The sequence below is a fragment of the Hypanus sabinus genome, chromosome 11, assembly GCF_030144855.1.
Source record: "Hypanus sabinus isolate sHypSab1 chromosome 11, sHypSab1.hap1, whole genome shotgun sequence".
NCBI lineage: Eukaryota > Metazoa > Chordata > Chondrichthyes > Myliobatiformes > Dasyatidae > Hypanus > Hypanus sabinus.
Genome location: NC_082716.1, coordinates 52085360 through 52105188, shown reverse-complemented (window position 1 = coordinate 52105188; position 19829 = coordinate 52085360). Strand labels below are relative to the sequence as shown.

The 19829-nt window shown below is 40.0% G+C and overlaps 1 protein-coding gene across 1 annotated transcript in view; it reads left to right on the top strand.

The window, feature by feature from the left end:
* Positions 1-16353, top strand: part of c8a (complement component 8, alpha polypeptide) — a 61648-nt gene extending 45295 nt beyond the window's left edge. The window contains exons 8-11 of the mRNA XM_059983596.1: positions 215-325; positions 3017-3180; positions 14596-14818; positions 15801-16353. Coding sequence (XP_059839579.1) covers positions 215-325; positions 3017-3180; positions 14596-14818; positions 15801-15949 — 647 coding nt within the window. The 3' untranslated portion in view covers positions 15950-16353. The remainder of the gene's footprint in view (positions 1-214; positions 326-3016; positions 3181-14595; positions 14819-15800) is intronic.
* Positions 16354-19829: the final 3476 nt, after the last annotated feature.

Genomic DNA, 19829 nt, shown 5'->3' with positions numbered 1-19829 from the left:
TTATGATAGAGCTTCCAGATACACCAGTGGATTTGCATAGTGTAATGTAAAATATGAAAGAACTGATTTCATATAATTTTAGCAGATGTTCCAGACTTCCTTAAAACTTTTTCTTCCTCTTGAATGCTATGTGAAAATAAGCTTGCACACAATAGTTTGCAGTATAACTTGAATGAAATTGTATTTAAATACCTATTCTGTTATTTATTTAAAGGTGTTTCTGCAGTAGAAGTTGGACTCTGTCTTTCAGGATCACTCGGAATAGTGATGGACATTTTATCTGTTAAGTCCGAAACTTGTGCGAAGATAAGTAGTTTTAAAGCATGTAAGTAAGCCTGCGTCATAAAAATAGATTTCAGTAGACATAACTGCTGTCCTGCTTTTAAAATATGTGGAGTTATGTTATTTAATACATAAATGTATTAAAATTACAAAGGAAAATACACAAACTGAAAATTTGTACTTCATCAGGGAGCATATTGTACTAAATTGCTGCAGAAACAAGAAATACTTGTTGAGTTATCCTTGGTCACTCCAATCAATCTGGTTTTAAGATTTGAACTTTTGACAAAAGTAGTAGTGGATTCAATAAGTTCTACTTCAGTTATCATGAAAAGCTCCTACTTTGCTCTCTCTCTCTGGTTATGACAGTTTTAGAGCCACAAAATCATAGAACAGGAGACACCACATGAATCAAAATCAGTTTTATTACCACTGACATATGTCATGAAATTTGTTGTTTTGTGTCAGCAGTACAGAATACATAAAAATGACTATAAATTACAATGTGATATAATTAAATTAAAGATATAGTGCAAAAATTGAGCAAAAATAGTGAGGTAGTGCTCTTGGATTGGTTCATTGTCCATACAGAAATTTGATGGCAGAGGGGAAGAAGCTGTTCCTAAAGCATTGGGTATGTGTCTTCAGGCTCCTTGATGGTAACAATGAGAAGAGATGTCCTGGGTGATGGACGCCTTTAATGATGCATACACCTTTTTGAGCATTGTATTTTGAAGATGTCCTTCAATTCCTTCAATGCCTATGATGGAGCTGGCTGAGTTTGCAACCGTCTGCAGCTTTTTCCAGTCCTGTACAGTTCCCTCTCTGTACCGGACGGCGATGCAACCAGTTAGAATGCTCCCCACAGTACAACTGTAGAAATTTCCTGGAGTATTTGGTGACATACTAATTCTCCTCAATCTCCTAAGGAAATATAGCCAATGTCAGGAAATACCCTCTAATTAGTAAATGTGGCATCACAGGTAACAATAAATGCTTAGAGATATCATTTTAAGTTATGTAATGGTTCCTTCAAGTATATTTTGCCATAGAATTAATTCATGGTGCTAGATCAACATTTCTGTAAGCTTCAAGTTTACAGTAATAACTATGGAATTGGCAAAACCAGAGTAAAACCATGAGAAAGTACTTCTTACAAGAGTCACCTCTTTTGGCTACAGTAATAGGTGATTTTAAAACTAATAGAGTTACACAAATGTTAAAGCTATTAAGTCTGGAGTCAATAAGATTGAAAGAGTGCTGAAGACATTTGCAAAGCTCTTGCCAGGACTTGAGGATCTGAATTGTTGGACAACGTTGTACAGGTTAGGACTTTATTCCCTAGAGCAAAGGAGTATGAGGGAAGATTTCATAGAGGTATTCAAATTATGAGGGGTATCACTAGAGTAAATGCAAACAGGCTCTTTCCACTGAGGTTGGGTGAGACTAGAACTAGAGATCATGGGTGAAGGATGAAAGCTGAAATGGTTAAAGGGACCTTTTTCACTCAGAGGGTGATGAGAGCATGGAATGAGTAGCCAGCAGAAGTGTGGAAATGGACTTGATTTCAGCATTTAGGGGAAATTTGGATAGGTACATTGATGGGAGGCATATGGACCAGGTGCAGGTTGACGGGACTAAGTGGATTAATAGTTTGGCATAGACTAGATGTGCCAAAAGGCCTGTTTCTGTGCTGTAATGTTCTATGATTCTATAACTCTATGTTTTAATATTAGCTGTTGATAATAGTTATGCTTTCAAAATTGTTTTTCTGTCATTAATCCACCAAATGTATATACTGTGGTTGTGGCTCTCTCGAGGAAGTTCAAATAGTTTCTTATTTGTTGATTTCCAAATATTATGAATGTGATGTTTTCTGCAATTGGCAACATTTTACAAGTAAGTGCATGCTTCTACTGCAAGACTGAAGTTTTATTGGAATTTTTGCCCAAGTTTTCTGTGTTGGGCCCCTGCTTTTTGACACCTGGATCAGAAACTTAAATAATTATCCTCACCATAGCACCACTTCTGAATTATTGAATTTGAAATCTAAAAGTTTTAAAAAGACTAATGAATTTATAACATTCATCTTACCTCTTTATTCCTTTAAGATTTTATTTTACATTCAAATTATTGAATCCATCTTTGTTAAGTCCTTAAATATCTGTATATCAGAAGTGCTTCATTTTAACTAGTATTATAGTGAGAATAATTATTTAATTTACCCTAGCTTAAAGAGCTTCAGGTTTCTGAACCAGGTTTGAAACAGAAAACTTAGAACAAAATAGCATTTAAAATACTGTTTCCCATGAGAAGCTTGCACTTACCTGTTAACTTCCTTACATGCTGAACAACTTTATCAATCTAGAGTACACAGCGTAATCTGTTGACATGAGATAAATGGACACTTCGGTGCAGACTCCATTGTTGCATTTGGCCAGATGCTAAGTGCTAAAAATTGGAGTATTGTTCTATTCTCCAATCATGCAATAATTTATTTGCTCAAGAACTTAAAATTTGAACTACAAGAATGACCAAGGCAAAAGAAGAAAAATAATACTAAATTCTTTGAAAGGAAGTGTCTACCTGATCATGGTAAGATTTCCTTGACTTAATTTAAAATAATATTCAAATTAATATTTGCATTTGGTGCATTAATTTCATGCTACTTATATTCAGTACAATGTATGATATAGTCTGTAAAAGGGTAATAATTTTTTAATTATTATTTTAGCTTCCGGCAATTCAAGAACATTGATAGAAGATATTATTTCACGTGTACAAGGAGGAGACCCTAAATCAATTGCGGGACTGTCAAATCGAGAAATACCAGATGCCAAAATGTATCGACACTGGGGTAAATCCTTGAAATATATCCCAGCAATAATTGATTTTCAGGTAAAATATCATTATGGAAGCAACGTAGATATCTGTGTTCTACTTCACTTAATTAAATTGGCATTTAAGGACAATTAGAATATCTAATTGTAATCTCAGGCAATTAAATAAATCAATATACCATGCCCAAGCCTAAAAACTGAAAAGAACGGTAAAGTTGGCAGTTTGAAGTACTGAGGATCAGTGAACCACTTCTGAGGATTTATTATAAATGCAGCTGAAACATGTACACCTCTAGATAACTGGAAGAGAGAAAAGTTGAAACAATGATGTCAATAGAAAAGAAGAGAATTTTCCACTAAACAGCCCTGGAGCATTGAAAATAAAACCAGAACATGAAGAAATGCCTTTGAGAGAGGCAGATCAAGGGCACGATTCTAGTTATTACATTTACACTATCCCTCAGAGAAACATGTTAAGGGAACTCGTTCTTGTTTAGATCCTATGAGAAAGACGGTGGTTTTGCATGCCCAGCAGCTACAGGGATAAATATAACCAAGGTTGATCTATAACAATGAGACAGGCAGCTGTCATAATGACTTTGAAACAAATATTTATAAAGGCAGTAAACCCACAGGAAAACCTTTAACAAAGCTGACCAGACAATGGTTATGACAAAGAAAGGGAAATATTAATCGAAGTTGAGACTCAAGTTAAATAACCTGATTTGAAAAATCAAGTACAAGGTTAAGCCCTGTCTCTAAAAACTTCATAATGGAGTAGGAATTTTCCTTACATGAAGCCACAGTATTTAATACTGGCCTGCTCATTACAATGTACTTGATGCACCCTCTTCAGAATGCCTTTGTAAAATGTCAGACAATGTTTTATCTGTTGGAATTTGATGGGTGGTATGGACAAATTGGGCCAAAGGGCCTTTCTCTGAGCTGCTTAACTCTATGACTTCAACATTCAAGTCAATTAGCATCTGAGGGGACAGGAAGTAAATTCTAATCTATATTCTGGATTATTTCTGACCTTGATGTGCACAGAACTATGTTTGGGGAATGTGACTTCATCAAGACCTGTATGAATGAGTGTGTGCCTTTGAGGACATATCCAAACCAAATGCCGTGGATGAACTAAGAGATCCATAGTTTGCTGAGAGCTAGACCTGTGGCATTCAAGACCAGTAACCCAGAACTATAACCCAGAAGTCCAGTTACAACGTATGTAAAGATATTTTAAAAGCAAAAAAAAGACCCAATTCCGATTGAAGTGAGAAATATAACCAGACATACGTCAGCTCTGGCAGAGTTTACAGGCTATTACTTCCTACATGGCAAAAACCCAACATCATGAATGGTTGTGATGTTTCACTCTCAGATGAGCTCAACACATTTTACGCACACTTTGCAAGAGAGAATAAAGCTACACCTGTGCAAATCCTCACAGTATCTGATGGTCCTGTGATCTCTGTCTTGGAGGCAAATGTCAGAACATCTTTCGAGACGGCGAACCCATGCTTGGCATGAGGCCCTAATGGTGAACTTGGTAGAGCACTGAAACCTTGTGCCAACCAACTAGTGGGAGTGTTCAAGGACAACTTCAGTCTCTCACTGCTGCAATCTACCTGCCTCAAAAGGGTGAAAATTAGTCCAGTGCCCAAGAGAGCTGCACAAGGACATAGATTGTAAGAAGAATGGACAAAGAAGTAGCAGATAGAATGCAGTATTGGGAAGTGTATAGTTGTGCACTTTGGCAGAAGGAGTAAAAGTGTAAACTATTTTCTAAACAGGAAGAAAATTCAGAACTCCGAAGTGCAAAGGGACTTGGGAGTCCATGTGCTGGATTCCCTAAAATTTAGTGGTGTGGAAGGCAAATGCAATGTTATTATTCATTTTCAGAGGACTAGAATATAAAAACTAAGATGTAATGCTGAAGCATTATGAGGCACTCCTGAGGCTTCACTTGGAGTATCATGAGCAGTTTTGGGCTCCTTATCAGTTTTGGGCTGACATTGGAGATGGTTCAATGGAGGTTCACGAAAATGATTCTGGGAAGGAAGGGCTTGTCACATGAGAAGCATTTGATGGCTCTGGGCCTGTACTCGCTGGAATGTAGAAGAATGGTGGGGGGAGGGGATCTCATTGAAATGCAACAAATATTGGAAGGCCTATAATGGGGGAGTTTAGTATCAGAAGGACAGCTTCAGAATAGAGGGACATCCATTTCGAATGGAGATGAGGAATTCATTGCCACAGGCGGCTATGGAGGCAGATCATTGAGGGTATTTAAGGTAGAGGTTGATAGATTCTTGATAAATCAGGGTGTGAAAAGTTACAGGGAGAAGGCAGGAGAACAGGGTTGAGAGAAATGAATCAGTCATGACCAAATGGTGGAACAGACTCAAAGGGCTGAATGGCATAATTCTGCTCATATGTCTTATGGTCTAATGGCCTAAGAGCAAGGTGATCTGCCTCAACGACTATCGCCCAGTTGCAGTCACACTTACTGCAACAAAATGCATTGACAGGTTGGTCATGGCCAGAATCAACTCCTACCTAAGTAAGGGCTGTAATTTGCCTATTGCTATAATAGGTCTGCAGCAGATGTTATCTCTCTGGCACTCTACTCAGCCAAAATCTGGGCCTCTTTATCTCCCTCTGCAATTGGATCCTTGACTTCTAATTGGGAGACCACCATCAGTGTGGATCAGAAATACTTCTCCTATTTGATGACAACCAGCACTGGTGCACTTCAAGGATGCACGCTTAGTCCCCTGCTCTACTCTTTCTATATCCCTGACTGTACGGCTAGAGCTAGCTCAAACACCATCTGTAAATTTGCCAATGACACAACTATTGTTGGCAGAATTTACAATGATGCTGAAGAGGTGTACAGGAGTGAGAAAGACCAGCTGGTTGAGTGGTGTTTCAATAACCTTGCACTTAATGTTAGTAAGACCAAGGAATTGATTGTGGACTTCAAGAAGGGGAAGTTGAGGGAACACACACTATTTGTCATTGAGGGATCAGCAGTGAACAGTTTCAAGTTCCTGGGTGTCAACATTACTGAAGAACTACCCTGAGCATAAAATACTAATGTAATTACAAAGAAGGCACAACAGCAGCTGTATCTTAAGGAGTGAGGAGCCTCTTGCAAATTTCTAAAGATGTACTGTGGAGAGCATTCTAACTGCTTGCATCACTGTCTGGTATGGAAAGGCCACTGCACAGGACTGAGAAAAGTTGCAGAAAATGATAAACTTAGCCAGCTCCATCATGGGTACTAGCTTCCCCAGGACTGAGAACATCTTCAACAGGTGATGCCTCAGAAAGGGAGAAGCCATCATATAAGACTTGCCTTCCTTTCCTTGCTGATGTCAATGAGAAAGTACAGAGCCTGAAAACACACACTCAACATTTCAGCAACAGTTTCTTCCCCACTGCCATCAGATTTCTGAATGGACAATGAACCAATATACATTATCTAGGTATTACTTACTTTCTTTTTGCTGTCTTTTTTCACTACTTATTTAATTTAATGTTTTAATATATATTTCTTATTTTAATTTATATATTCTTATTGTTAGGTATTGCATTGTACTGCTGCCACAAAACAACAAATTTCATGGTATATGTCAGTAATATTAAACTGGATTCTGGTTCTGAGGTGGCTAACAAAGTGAATGATCACTTTCTCGACAAAGCTCCGTACAACAAGCAAGTACCTGCAAGCGCAAGTGCTACATCTGTCCCTACACCTCCTCTCTTACCACCATTCAGGGCCCCAAACAGTCCTTACAGGCGAGGCAACACTTCACTTGTGAGTCTGTTGGGGTAATCTATTGCATCCGGTGCTCCCGGTGCGGCCTCCTCTACATTGGCGAGACCCGACACAGATTGGGGGACCGCTTCATCGAGCATCTCCGCTCCGTCCGCCACAATAGACAGGATCTCCCGGTTGCCACCCACTTCAACTCTGATTCACATTCCCATTCGGATATGTCCATACATGGCCTCCTCTACTGCCATGATGAGGCCAAACTCAGGTTGGAGGAGCAACACCTCATATACCGTCTGGGTAGTCTCCAGCCCATTGGTATGAACATCGAATTCCCCAACTTCCAGTAATTCCCTCCCTCTCCCTTTCCCATCCCACCTTCACTCTGTCGCCTCTTCTAGCTACCTATCACCTCGCTGATGATTCTGCCTTCTTCTACTACTCATAGTGCTTTCCCCTTAGATTCCTTCTTCCCCTCCCCTGCCTATCCCCTCCCTGATTCCCCTCCCCCATGCCTTGATCTTTCCTCTGATTATTTTCCCCCCTCCCCCCACCTTCTTTATGGGGCCTCTGCCCCCCCTCCTTCTTCAGTCCTGATGAAGGGTCTCAGCTCAACACGTTGACTGCTCCTTTCAACGGATGCTGCCTGACCTGCTGAGTTCATCCAGCTTGTTTGTACGTGTTGATTTGACCACAACATCTGCAGTGTACTTCGTGTTTACTCTCCGTACAACAAAACTATTTGGCTTGTGGCTAGACTCCCATATTGTGACATGTATAAACTTGTAATTACCACAAGAATGAGGGGGCTTTTTCAGTCAAAATAGAGGCATATGCCGTAGCTTCTTTGGAAATAAATATGGGTTTGGTGTCTTATGGGAATTTCTGTTTGCTATGGTCTAGTACCTTTTGCTGTCATTCCATTATTTTGAAACACTGGAAGATAGATATTTGAATTTTGGGGTTTAGGAATACTGCACTGGAGTCTTAAGAATAGTGAGGGGGGGCTTTTTGATCTACAGTCACAGCAAACTGGGTCCGATTTCTGTATGTGTTTCAAAATACTTCAAAAAATAGCAGGGTCCAAGAGCACAGTGATGTTGCTGGGATCCTTACCTTAAGAATTATGAGAAAATAAGGCAGGATTCTGAAACACAATAAAAGGAAGGAGCATAGTAAGACAGAAGAGCTGATTGTGAACTTCAGGAAGGGTAAGACGAAGGAACACATACCAATCCTCATAGAGGGATCAGAAGTGGAGAGAGTGAGCAGTTTCAAATTCCTGGGTGTCAAGATCTCTGAGGATCTAACCTGGTCCCAACATATCAAAGTAGATATAAAAAAGGCACGACAGCAGCTATACTTCACTTGGTGTTTGAAGAGTGTTGGTATGTCAAGAAATACACTCAAAAACTTTTATAGATGTACTATGGAGAGTATTCTGTCAGGCTGCATCACTGTCTGGTATGGGGGGAGGGGGGCTACTGCACAGGACTGAAAAAAGCTGCAGAGAGTCATAAATTTAGTCAGCTTGGACTAGCCTACAAAGTACCCAGGACATCTTTAGGGAGCGGTGTCTCAGAAAGGCAGTGTCCATTACTAAGGACCTCCAGCACCCAGGGAATGCCCTTTTCTCACTGTTACCATCAGGTAGGAGGTACAGAAGCCTGAAGGCACATGCTGGACAATTCAGGAACAGCTTCTTCCCCTCACGATTCCTAAATGGACATTGAACCCGTGAACACTACCTCACCTTTTTAATATATATTATTTCTGTTTTTGCACAATTTTTAATCTACTCAATATACATATATTGCAATTTATTTATTTATTTATTATTATTTGTTGTATTTTTTTTGTCTTTTATGTATTGCATTGAACTGCTGCTGCAAAGTTAACAAATTTCACGACACATGCCGGTGATAATAAACCTGACTCTGATTCGGATGGCTAGGGAGCTGGTGTAGGAGAAAGGTATTCAGGTTCTTGGATCATTGGGACCTCTCTGAGGTCGAGACAATCTGTATATATGGGATGGGTTGCTCTTGAGCTGGGAGAGGGGAGGAACAAATGTTTTATTGGGAAAATTTGGTTAATGTGGATGCAATTGTATTTCAGAGACATTTGGATAGGTACATGGAAGGGAGGGGCTTGGGAGGTGATGGGCCGAATGTGAGCAAATGGGATTCACAGGGCTTATGCTGTGGTTGGCATGGATCAGTTGGGCTGAAGGGCTGTTTTGCTGCTGTATTACTCTATGGGTATTACTCTCATGGAATCAGAGAGAAATACAGCACAGGGTCAGATCTTTTGGCCCATCTAGTCTGTTCTGAACCATATAAAATGCTTACTTGCATCTACCTGCAACCAGACCATAGCCCTTCATACCCCTACCATCCATGTACGTATTCAAACCTCTCTTAAAAGTTGAAATCAAACTTTAATGCACAACTTGTGCTGGCAGCTCCTTCCCCTCATGTTCCACTTAAACTTTTCACTTTTCACCCTTAATCCATGATCTCTCGTTGTAGCCTCACCGAACCTCAGTGGAAAAACCCTGCTTGCATTTACCCTATCTATACCCCTCAGAATGCTGTATAACTCTACCAAGTCTCCTCTCAATCTTCTATGTTCCAAGGAATAAAATCCTAAACTATTCAGTCTTTCCTTATAACTCAGGTCCTCCAGTCCTAGCAACATCCTTGTAAATTTTCTCTGTACTCGTTCAACCTTATCTGCGTCTTTTCTGTCAGTCAATGACCAAAACTGCACACAATACTCCAAATTAGGCCTTACTAACATATTACACAATTTCAACATAATATCCCATCTCATATACTCAGTACTTTTATGTATGAAGGCCAATGCACCAAAAGTTGTCTTTAAAATAAGGGCAATGTACAAAGTAGAAAGTACATTTACTTGTTATATAAGAATGTATAAATTATACAGCAATGAGATTTGTTTGCTTACAGGTAGCCACAAAGCAAGAAAGCCTAAAAAGCCCAATTTAAAAAAAAATACAATTATGTCCAGCACCTGATGTGCAGAGAAAGGAGGAAAAAACACAAATCATGCAAGAATAAAAGTGATCAAAAACATTCCGAACCAAATTGAATCCTTAGATCAAAACCCCAGAGCAGATTGGAGTAGGCCCAAGCCTCGGGGTCAGTCTATCATATTAGTGAGCATGGAGCACAGCAGCTGGGGGCAGTCTTCATAGCCTTAGTGCCATGGAGAAGAAGCAAACAATCTGAGAGAACAAACGAAGTTTCCTCTCACCTCCGATCCCGGCACCCTGTCTTTCCAGTATATCGTACCTCACACTAGGACCAGGGCACAACTGCAGTGAAAGGCCCTGGGCCTAAAACACGCCATCCAGCAACTTACTGTTGAGCCCAGATGTCATCGCCCAGTCCGGAGCTGCCAACGGTTTCTTCAAACTGACTTGGCACCCAGCGCGACCCAACCTCACACCTGAGCCAGTTGTACAGGAATCAGAACTCCTCAGCCTCGGCTCCTCCTCTCTGAATGGCTCACTCTATTTACATCAATTCTGCAATATACCAGCAAGGTTCAACCCTCGAATTTGCTTCGCCTTCGCTGGCCTCTTCATTGCCTGCAGCAATAATTTACCAAGAAAAGGTGTTATTAGAAATGTTTTTAGTCAAATTCCTTGCTTTTTGAACTACCAGTGAGCTGTTGCAAGTGTTCAGTAGTGCCATTTTAACCAGAAATTTTCTCCCATGGAGGACTTTGTCAAATGCATAGCTGGAAGCCCATATAGACAACATCCTTCAATGAATTACGGACATGTATTCACAGATCCCTTTGTTTAACTGCACTCCTCCATGCCGTACTGTTCACTGTGTCAGACCTACCCTGGTCGGTTCTACTGAAGGGCAACACCTTACATTTATCTGCATTAAAATCTGTCTCCCATTTTTCAGCCCAATTTTCTAGCTGGTCCAGATCCTGCTGAAATCTCTGATCATCTTCCTAGTTGTCTACTACACATCCAATCCTGGTGTCATCTGCAAGTTTTTTGATTGAGTTAACTACATTATCATCCAGATCGTTCATATAGATGACGAACAACAATGGACCCAGCACCGATTCCTGTGGCACTCTATTAGTCCCGGGCTTTAAGTCAGAGAGACAAGCATCGACTACTACTCTCTGGCTTCTCCCACAAAGCCAATGGCTAATTCAATTTACTATCTCATCTTGAATGCCAAGCAACTGAACCTTGTTGGCCAACCTCCCATGCGGGACCTTGTCAAATGTCTTGCTAAAGTCCATGCAGACAACATCCACTGCCTTGCTTTCATCAACTTTCCCAGTAACTTCCTCGGAAAATTCTATAAGTTTGGTTAGACATGACCTACCACGCACAAAGCCATACTGACTATCCTTAATCGGTTTATGTTTGTCATATATCTGGTCCCTTAGGATACCTTCCAAAAACTTTCCCACTACTAATGTTCGACTCAATGGCCTATAATTTCCTCATTTGTTTTTAGAGCCGTTCTTAAATTGCAGAAGATATCCTCCAATCCTCCGGTACCTCATCTGGTGCTTAGGATATTTTAAGAATCTCTGCTTGTGCCCCTGCAATCTCTGCACTTGCCTCCGCAGGGTCCAAGGAAACATCTTGTCAGGCCCTGGGGATGTGTCCATTCTGATTTGCCTAAAGACAGCAAATGCCTCCTCCTCTGTAATCTATATAGGGTCTGAGACCGCTTTACCTCACTTCTTCAAACTCTATGTCATCTCCTGAGTAAATACAAATGTAAAAATGCAAATCAGGTTTAAACCACGGCATCTCTTACCCTCTCCCCCCACCCCATGCAGCACTAGTAAGCCTTCCCACTGGGTTATTAGTCCTTGTCCAGTTTAGGTCTCTTCTGGACAGGACCCAACTCTCTAGAAGAGAGCATGATGATCCAAAAATCTAAAGCCTTCCCCCCTATGCCACCACTTCAGTCATATGTTAAACTATATGATTTTTCTATTTATAGCCTCACTAGCATGTGGCATAAGTAGCGTTCCTGAGACCCCAATCCTGGAGGTTCTAATCCTTAGATTAGCACCTAACTCCTTTACCTCACTTTGAAAAACCTCATCACTCTACATTTCAATATCATTGGTACCTCCATGGACCATGACCTCTGGCTGCTCACCCTCTCACTAAAGAATGCTGAGGACTTGATCCAAGACATCCCTGACCCCTGGCACCCGGGAGGCAACATATCAACCAGGAATCTTGTTCTTCTCCACAGAACCTCCCACCTGTTCCCTTAACTAACAAATCTCCCACCACAGCTCGCCTCTTCTTCTGATTTGTTAAGTTTGAAATCTGTGTATTTAAAAAAAATGTGGATAAAAATGTATAAGCAGAACAAAATTCAGTGATCAAGTAGAGACATTAGGGCAGTTAAGCACCTCTAGCAAAGACCATTCAGAGACAGAAAGTTTTTGGTGCTGTCTATTATTATTGTTCTATGGTACATTCAGTGGATCTTTCAAACGTATGCATTACAATAAACTTTACTGAAACTGTAAGGACATTTGCTTAACAAACTTCAAAGAGATGTAGACAGTGATAATATTTTGTTTGAAGTTTATGGTAAATTTATATTTATATAATACTTTAATACAGAGACTAAATGAGCCAGGTTCATTTCTAACTAGTTTTATTTTCAATTTTTACATGTTTTTAAACAAATCAAAGTTCAAAGTAAATTTATTATAAAACTATATGTTACCATGTACAACTCTGAGATTCACTTCCTGTGGGCATAGTCAATAAATCCAATAACCTTAATAGAATCAATGAAAGACCTCACCAACCGGGGGTACAAGCAGTGTGCAAATACAAAAAGAAAGAAAAAAATCAATCATAAATAAATTAATAAGCAATAAATATTGAGAACACAATGTGAAGAGTCCTTGAAAGTGTGTCCATAGGTTGAGGTAACATTTTCACGATGGGGTGAGTGAAGTTGAGTGAAGTTATCCACTTTGGTTCAAGAGCCTGATGGCTGAGGGTAATAACTATTCCTGAACCTGGTGATGTGATTTCTGAGGCTCCTGTAACTTGTTCCTGATGGCAGTAGTGAGAAGACAGCATGACCTGTGTGGTAGGGCTCTTTGATGATGGATGCTGCTTTCCTGCAAAAATACTCCATATAAATTCTCAGTGGTGGGGAGGGTTTAACCCACAATGGACTGGTGGTATCCATTACTTTTTGCAGGATTTTTCATTCCAGGACATTGGTGTTTCCATAACAGGTTATGATATAGCAGTCATTATACTCTCCACCACACATCTATAGAAGTTTGTCAAAGTTTTAGATGTCATGCCTAATCTTTGCAAACTTCCAAGGAAGTAGAGGAGCTGTTGTGCTGGCCCTAGGAGAGGACCTCTGAGATGATAACGCAGAGGAAGTTAAAGTTGTTCTCCTCCTCTGAACCCTCGATGAGGACTGGCTCACGGTCCCCTAGTTTCCTCCTCCTGAAGTCAATAATCAGCTCTTGGTCTTAAGTTAGAGGTTGTATTCCACAACTTGGTTCGATTTTCAATCTCTCTCCTATATGCTGATTGATTACCTCCTTTGATTTGACCTACCACAGTGGTGTCGTTAGTAAACTTGAATATAGCATTAGAGCTACACTTAGCCACATAGTCATAAGTGTAAAGTGAGCAGAGCAGGAGGTTAAGCACACAGCCTTGTGGTGAACCTGAGCTGTGGAGGAGATGTTGTTGCTAATCCTAACTGACTGGGCTCTGCAAGTAAGGAGATTAAGGATCCAATTGCACTAGGAGGTATTAATGCCAAGGTCTTGAAGTTTATTGTTTGGTTTTGAGTGGATGATCGTATTGAATGCTGAACTGTTGTTGATAAAGAGCATCCTGGTGTATGCATCCAATTGGAGTGGGTCCAAGTCATTTCTCAGGCAGAAGTTGATGTGATTCATCACAACCTTTCAAAACACTTCATCATTGTGGATTTAAGTTCTACTGGAACTCAGTCATTGAGGCAGGTTACCACATTCTTCAAGCTGCTTCAAGTAGGTATAATTGAAACCTGCTTAAAGCAGCCGAGTACTTCAAACTGCCGAAGTGAGAGTTTAAAGAGCTTGATGAGGTTGAAATCACAGGATCATCTGGGGATGTGGGAGTTCGTGGTGATTCCTCCATGTTTTGATGGTCAATGCAAACATAGAAGGCATTCAGCTGATCTGGAACTGAAGCCCTTTTGTCCCCATAGCATTCAAGCCTTGCCATAACTGTCGACCATCCCTCATTGATTCAAGTTTAGTCTGGAATTGCCACTTACCTGTGGGATGGCTTTCTGGAGATCGTATCTAGATCTCTTGTGACTTTGTTGGTCACCAGACTTGAATCTCTCTGATCCGGCCCTCAGCAGATGACAGATCTCATAGTTCATCCAGGGCTTCTGTTTAGAGAAGACTGAAAGATTTTGTGGGGATAGACTCGAATAGCCATTTTTATAAAGTCCGTGACAACCATGGTGTTTTCATTCAGATCCTCAGATGAGTCCTTGAACGTGGCCCAGTCCATCTACTTGAAGCAATCCCGTAGCTCTTCCTCTGCAATAAATTAAGAAGTTAAGTTTTCGAATGGGTCAATTTGAACCTCATACTTTTTGTTATTTTCTTTAGGTCATGCCCATTTATGAGTTGGTGGCCAGAAGTAATCTTCAGTCTGTTAACAGTAAGCAACAGCATTTGAAGAGAGCAATGGAAGAGTACTTCTCTGAATTTCACCCCTGCAGATGCCATCCATGTTATAATAACGGAAGTCCATTTCTTTTAAACAATAAGTGCATCTGTGTGTGTGCACCTGGATTTGAAGGAACAGCATGTCAAGAAACAAATCGAAAGGGTAAGAAACTGTTCGTGCTGTTATCAGGTTTCTTGCAAAAAATCTGCCGTACTTCTGTTCCATACATAAATACTGCCAACAAACCACAAATTTCAAAACATATGTCAGTGATAATAAACTTGGTTTGGATTCTGCTTCTGGAATTGCAGAAAATTTTATCTTTTCTTGGTATGCATTGTACTGCTTACTTAATTTTTAGCTTAAACACTTCGAGGTCTAGAAATTGTGGTTTGTTGTTAAAAGCACACTATATGATCATTGTGTGATGTGCCATTGAATATATGGGCTAGAACTTGCTGCTGCTATCTTCAATGGCACTCAAAGCCAAAGACATAAATAGTGTTGTTTGCCAGACAATCAATTTACATTCTGAAATATCTTGAAGTGAACAGCTTCAAATCCTATTTGTAAAAAAAAAGTTTTAAAAATTTTGATTTTACTTGCTTTTGAAGTTTCTTTTCAGCAAATCTGGGCCTGGAACTGGAAATTGTAATAACACAGCTTGATGCTTTCAGTGGCTGTCTGGAATTAAGCATAGTGGGGAAGTATAATGACTAGAATGACAAATTGTACCTTTATGGCTTATACTTGTCTAGCTGCCTTTGAACTCGGTAGGCTGCCAGTATTAGGCACACCTGAATGCACCGGTTAAAAAGACCAGCCAAAATGGCCTTTCAAAATGTTAAATATTAAATTTTAAGTGTCAAGTCGTTGTCAATGAAGTAACCAGGTAATGATTTCATTCTACAGTTAGTTACAGATTATTCTGCTGTTTCCTCAAGTTTTAGTTCTTGAAATCATTTAAAATAATTACATTTTAGGTGTCATTCTAGGCCAAATCAAATTCATGTTTGTAGAGTACAGAACACAATTATTCTGCTGTTAGTTTGAAAATGAACTTACTCTTTTGTTAACAGTTGAATACAATGTCAGCCCAGGTTAGTGGAAGAATATCTCAGTGTGATGTCCTTTATTTTCACAGGGCCCACAAATGGAGGTTGGAACTGTTGGTCACAGTGGTCTCCATGCAGAAGTGGAACAAGAAAACGGACACGGAGCTGCAACCATCCACCCCCAAAAGATGGTGGTGCCATGTGTCTTGGGAAGAACACACAGACCCAACACTGTTAAAATGCCCCCAGTTTTTGGCTGTCTACATTATTTGTTTTCAAACTCTGATTTAATTGGGTTCTATTTTGAAGTTCTCTGTCCCTTTTTCAATGCAAGGAGTATCAGACTTCGTCCAATAAATAGAATCATTTAAGTTGACAGAAGAACAGTACAGGAATTTATATTCATTGAAATTTACACATAAAATGATTTGTGGAAATTAATGGCATCTTAATATGCCTCTCCAAAGGAATCATATCAATCCTTTGGCAATATTTGCCAGCTGATTCATCAATATATTCAACTCACCATTTTGATGCCCATTGGACCTCTTAATGTCAGATCTATTATCTTCAGATCGTAAATAGATATTGGGAAAAATGAAGCATCAATTAAAAATCTGTAACAGTTATTTTCAGTCAAAAATAAACATTTAAAATATACTTAGTTTCATATATTTTATACATTCTGATCAAATCGGTGAAGTAACACTAGAGCTTTCAAAATAATCAGAGTACAAGTCCAGTTAGAGATCCGTTAGTTAGTAGAGTGAGCATTAGAGAACCTTCTTTGCAAGATACTCTGCATAACTGAATCCTGGGTGCTGCCTCGCCACCTTCCTTAAACATTTAGGCATTTGAAGGTGTTTGAGTCCAAATTCCATGAATACACAAGCTTTGCTCCCCTTTGGCTTTATGTATGGGGTTGCTCAGTAGAAGTATAAAACTCAAGAAGATTTCTGTTCTGGCCAAGTGTAATGCAAAGTTTGGATCCACTGTGAGATGACATATTGCTTCCTCTGGAAAAGTGCAGGCTAGAGAAGAAGGCTTCCAGCCTGCTTGCATTTTTAAGTATTGCAAATAAGATTTTGCTAGAGGGGACACACCTGCAGTTTTGTGGAAGATGGAACATCTCATCTTACAAGGCATTCATGCTTAGTGTTGCAGCTGGTCCTACTGGGCTTGCTTTTTCTGCTTGGAGTCACCTTAGAGGACAGAGTCGAAATTTCAAATTAGGTTCACAGCATGTTATACCAGGATCTCAGGTACTTTGAAAGTCATTCAAATGAACTGGAAAACATGTATTGTGTGTGTTGCACCGGATTTCTAGCATCTGCAGAATCTCTTGTGCAAAGTGAACCGGGAGCTCTTTTGATCATGAAATCTCCCATTAAAGTTGCAGGGAGTACTCATTGATATGAATCTCCTTACTTGTGCACCAGCAATGAAAGGACATTAGGTTTGCAGATTTTGGTTCTTTGAAGGATAACCATTCATATGATGGGCATTAGCACATACTGGAATGTAAACACAAAGTTTGCTGCCTTATCTCCCAACTTGTCAGGGGGTAGCAAGCCCTGCATCAGCTGGTGATGCCATGCTGGGCCTGGAGCAAGGCTGACTGTACCACCAACAGCCAATGGAAGGAATGTCATGGCTTGGGATATGTGCAGCAAGTGATGGGACTGGGATAGGCAAAGCTCATCAGTCAAAGCAGTGGATTCACTTTTCTCCATGACAGACAAATTCTAGAACACCTGGCTTGCTGTAACTGATTCAGAAATGTCAGCCCAAGTAGAGATAGAATATTTAAGGAATAACAAAACAGACCCTTGTCTTATTGCTAGAGCTTGTTTCACTATTCAGTCCCTATGCTGCTAATGTGTGTAGCAATATCTGATATGCATCCTTCTTTATGACACAGATGTGTGCTGGAATATCAATACTCTCCTCCCTGCCTCTTCATCTGTTATATCCTTCTCCATGGTGAATACCATTCATATCTCCTGGCTCCTGGCCTTTTTGGTTCCTAGCTACCCTCTTTCTTTTAATATGCCTCCAAAATATGTTAGGAGTTTAACTCTTAATCCTGCTTTCATGTCCTCTTTTGCCCTCCTAATGTCTTTATTAAATCCTGTTCAGCTATAAACCTCAAAAGACTCACTTGATAGCTATTTCCTCTACCAGGTAGATGATTCCTTCTTATTTCTAATCAGATCTTCAACTCCCTTGGTTAACTGAGATTCCCTAATCTTACCAACGTTGCTTCTTATCCTTACTGGGTCATGCTGACTCTAAACTTGAAATAAGATAATCACAGATGCATAATCAATCATTTGTTGCTTGGCAATTGACACCACTGTGCATGTGCAAGAGCCAGATGCACCTAACATGTCTAAGCCTGATGGGATTCTGGCAGGATTCACTTTCCTGAGAAAAATCGAAAGTTACATAATGATGAATGCATTTAATGAGTCCCCCCATGGAATGAAATTATGGACCAGAGTTTGCTATAAAATGATGACTGCAGCTACCAGTACTCACAGCAAGTAAAGAGCAAGCCTCATAAGGATAATGAAATGCAGTCAACAATGTTGCTGACCACTCCTAAAAAAAAGTTGTTGCACCAATATTTTACCAAGTGATTTGACATTGAAACTCAAGAAACTTTACCTTTGTTTACTGTGCTAATGTGAAAGTTAGTCTGTTCCTCTGAGGTGAATTTTTAACAGCATTTCATTTTTGACAGGTGTCCATAAAAAGAACAGACACTCAACACTTCCCTTGTTCACCATACCGCATTCCCATTTCCCTCTCTTACCTTCTCTCCTTACCTGCCCAACACCTCCTTCTGGTGCTCCTTCCCCTTTTCTTTTTCCATGTCCTTCTGTCCTCTCCTGTCAGATTCCCAGTTCTCTAGCCCTGTATCTCTTTCACCAATCACCATCCCAACTCTTTACTTCACCCATACCCCCTCCTGGTTTCACCTATCACCTTGTACTTCTTCCTCCTCCTCCCCCACCTTCTAACTCCTACTCCTCATCTTCTTTTCTCCAGTCCCGATGAAGGGACTTGGCCCAAAATGTCAGCTGTACTCTTTCCATAGATGATGCGTGGCCTGCTGAGTTCCTCCATCATTTTGTGTGTGTTGCTTGGATTTCCAGTATTTGCAGATGTTCTCTTGTTCACATATTTGTAGGTTTCCAAAAACTCCTTCATGTTGTAATTTGGTTAGTTATTTTAAAAATAATTAAGATGGCCTCTCTTTTTCCTTTATCCATCTTTCTTATGCTCTCTATATTTTACTTTCTGCAAATGTTTTGACATTAATTTAAACAATTAGATGCAGAGGTCACTGGCAAGCAACAATGGTATCAACAACGGCTTGCCCATTTGGCTTCACTGCCTTACAGCTGGAGCATGCATACATGCTAAAGAAATTGAATGGTTCTATTCAAGAACATTACTAAATGGAAGGATGAAGACCAAGTCTAGTGTTGAGCCATGGCTGGAACAGCTTGTTACCGAAGTAAGCTATTCAATTTTCAGTGGTCGATCAGAAAACCCACTGTCAAGGTAAGGTCATCATCTAAATCTGAACCCAACATACTGACCATTCTCTGCTTCATTAAACATTGCCTACTGAACTCCTTTAACAGATTGTTTTTAAATCTGGTACATTATCTGCAATTGTCTGGGTCACAAAGTTCACCAGTTTTCTTTGATATAAGGTGGCTTGATTGTTCAAATGATGCAAATGTCCCACATTTGCCTGTGGGTACTATGGACTGCTTGTTTGGTGTTGAACTCATAGCCCTTAGCAAAGGCTTTGAATTCCAAGCAGCTGAATTATGGATTATTGTCTGACACAAGACAAGTGTCTCTGGTATTCCATGTCGAGTGAATACAGCTTTTAGGTGCTGTATAATAATTGATGCTGAGGATGTAGAGGACAGCTTAGACACTTCAAAATGCTGTGATTAGTAATCAGAGTGAGAAGATGTTTGTCTCTTTGCAGCGTGGAAGTGTCTGTGCCTGCAATTTGCAGGTGTTGTGAAAGATTTGCTGGGATCATGTTCAATGTCATAACAGTATTGCATAAGCCACATTCTGAATCTTTG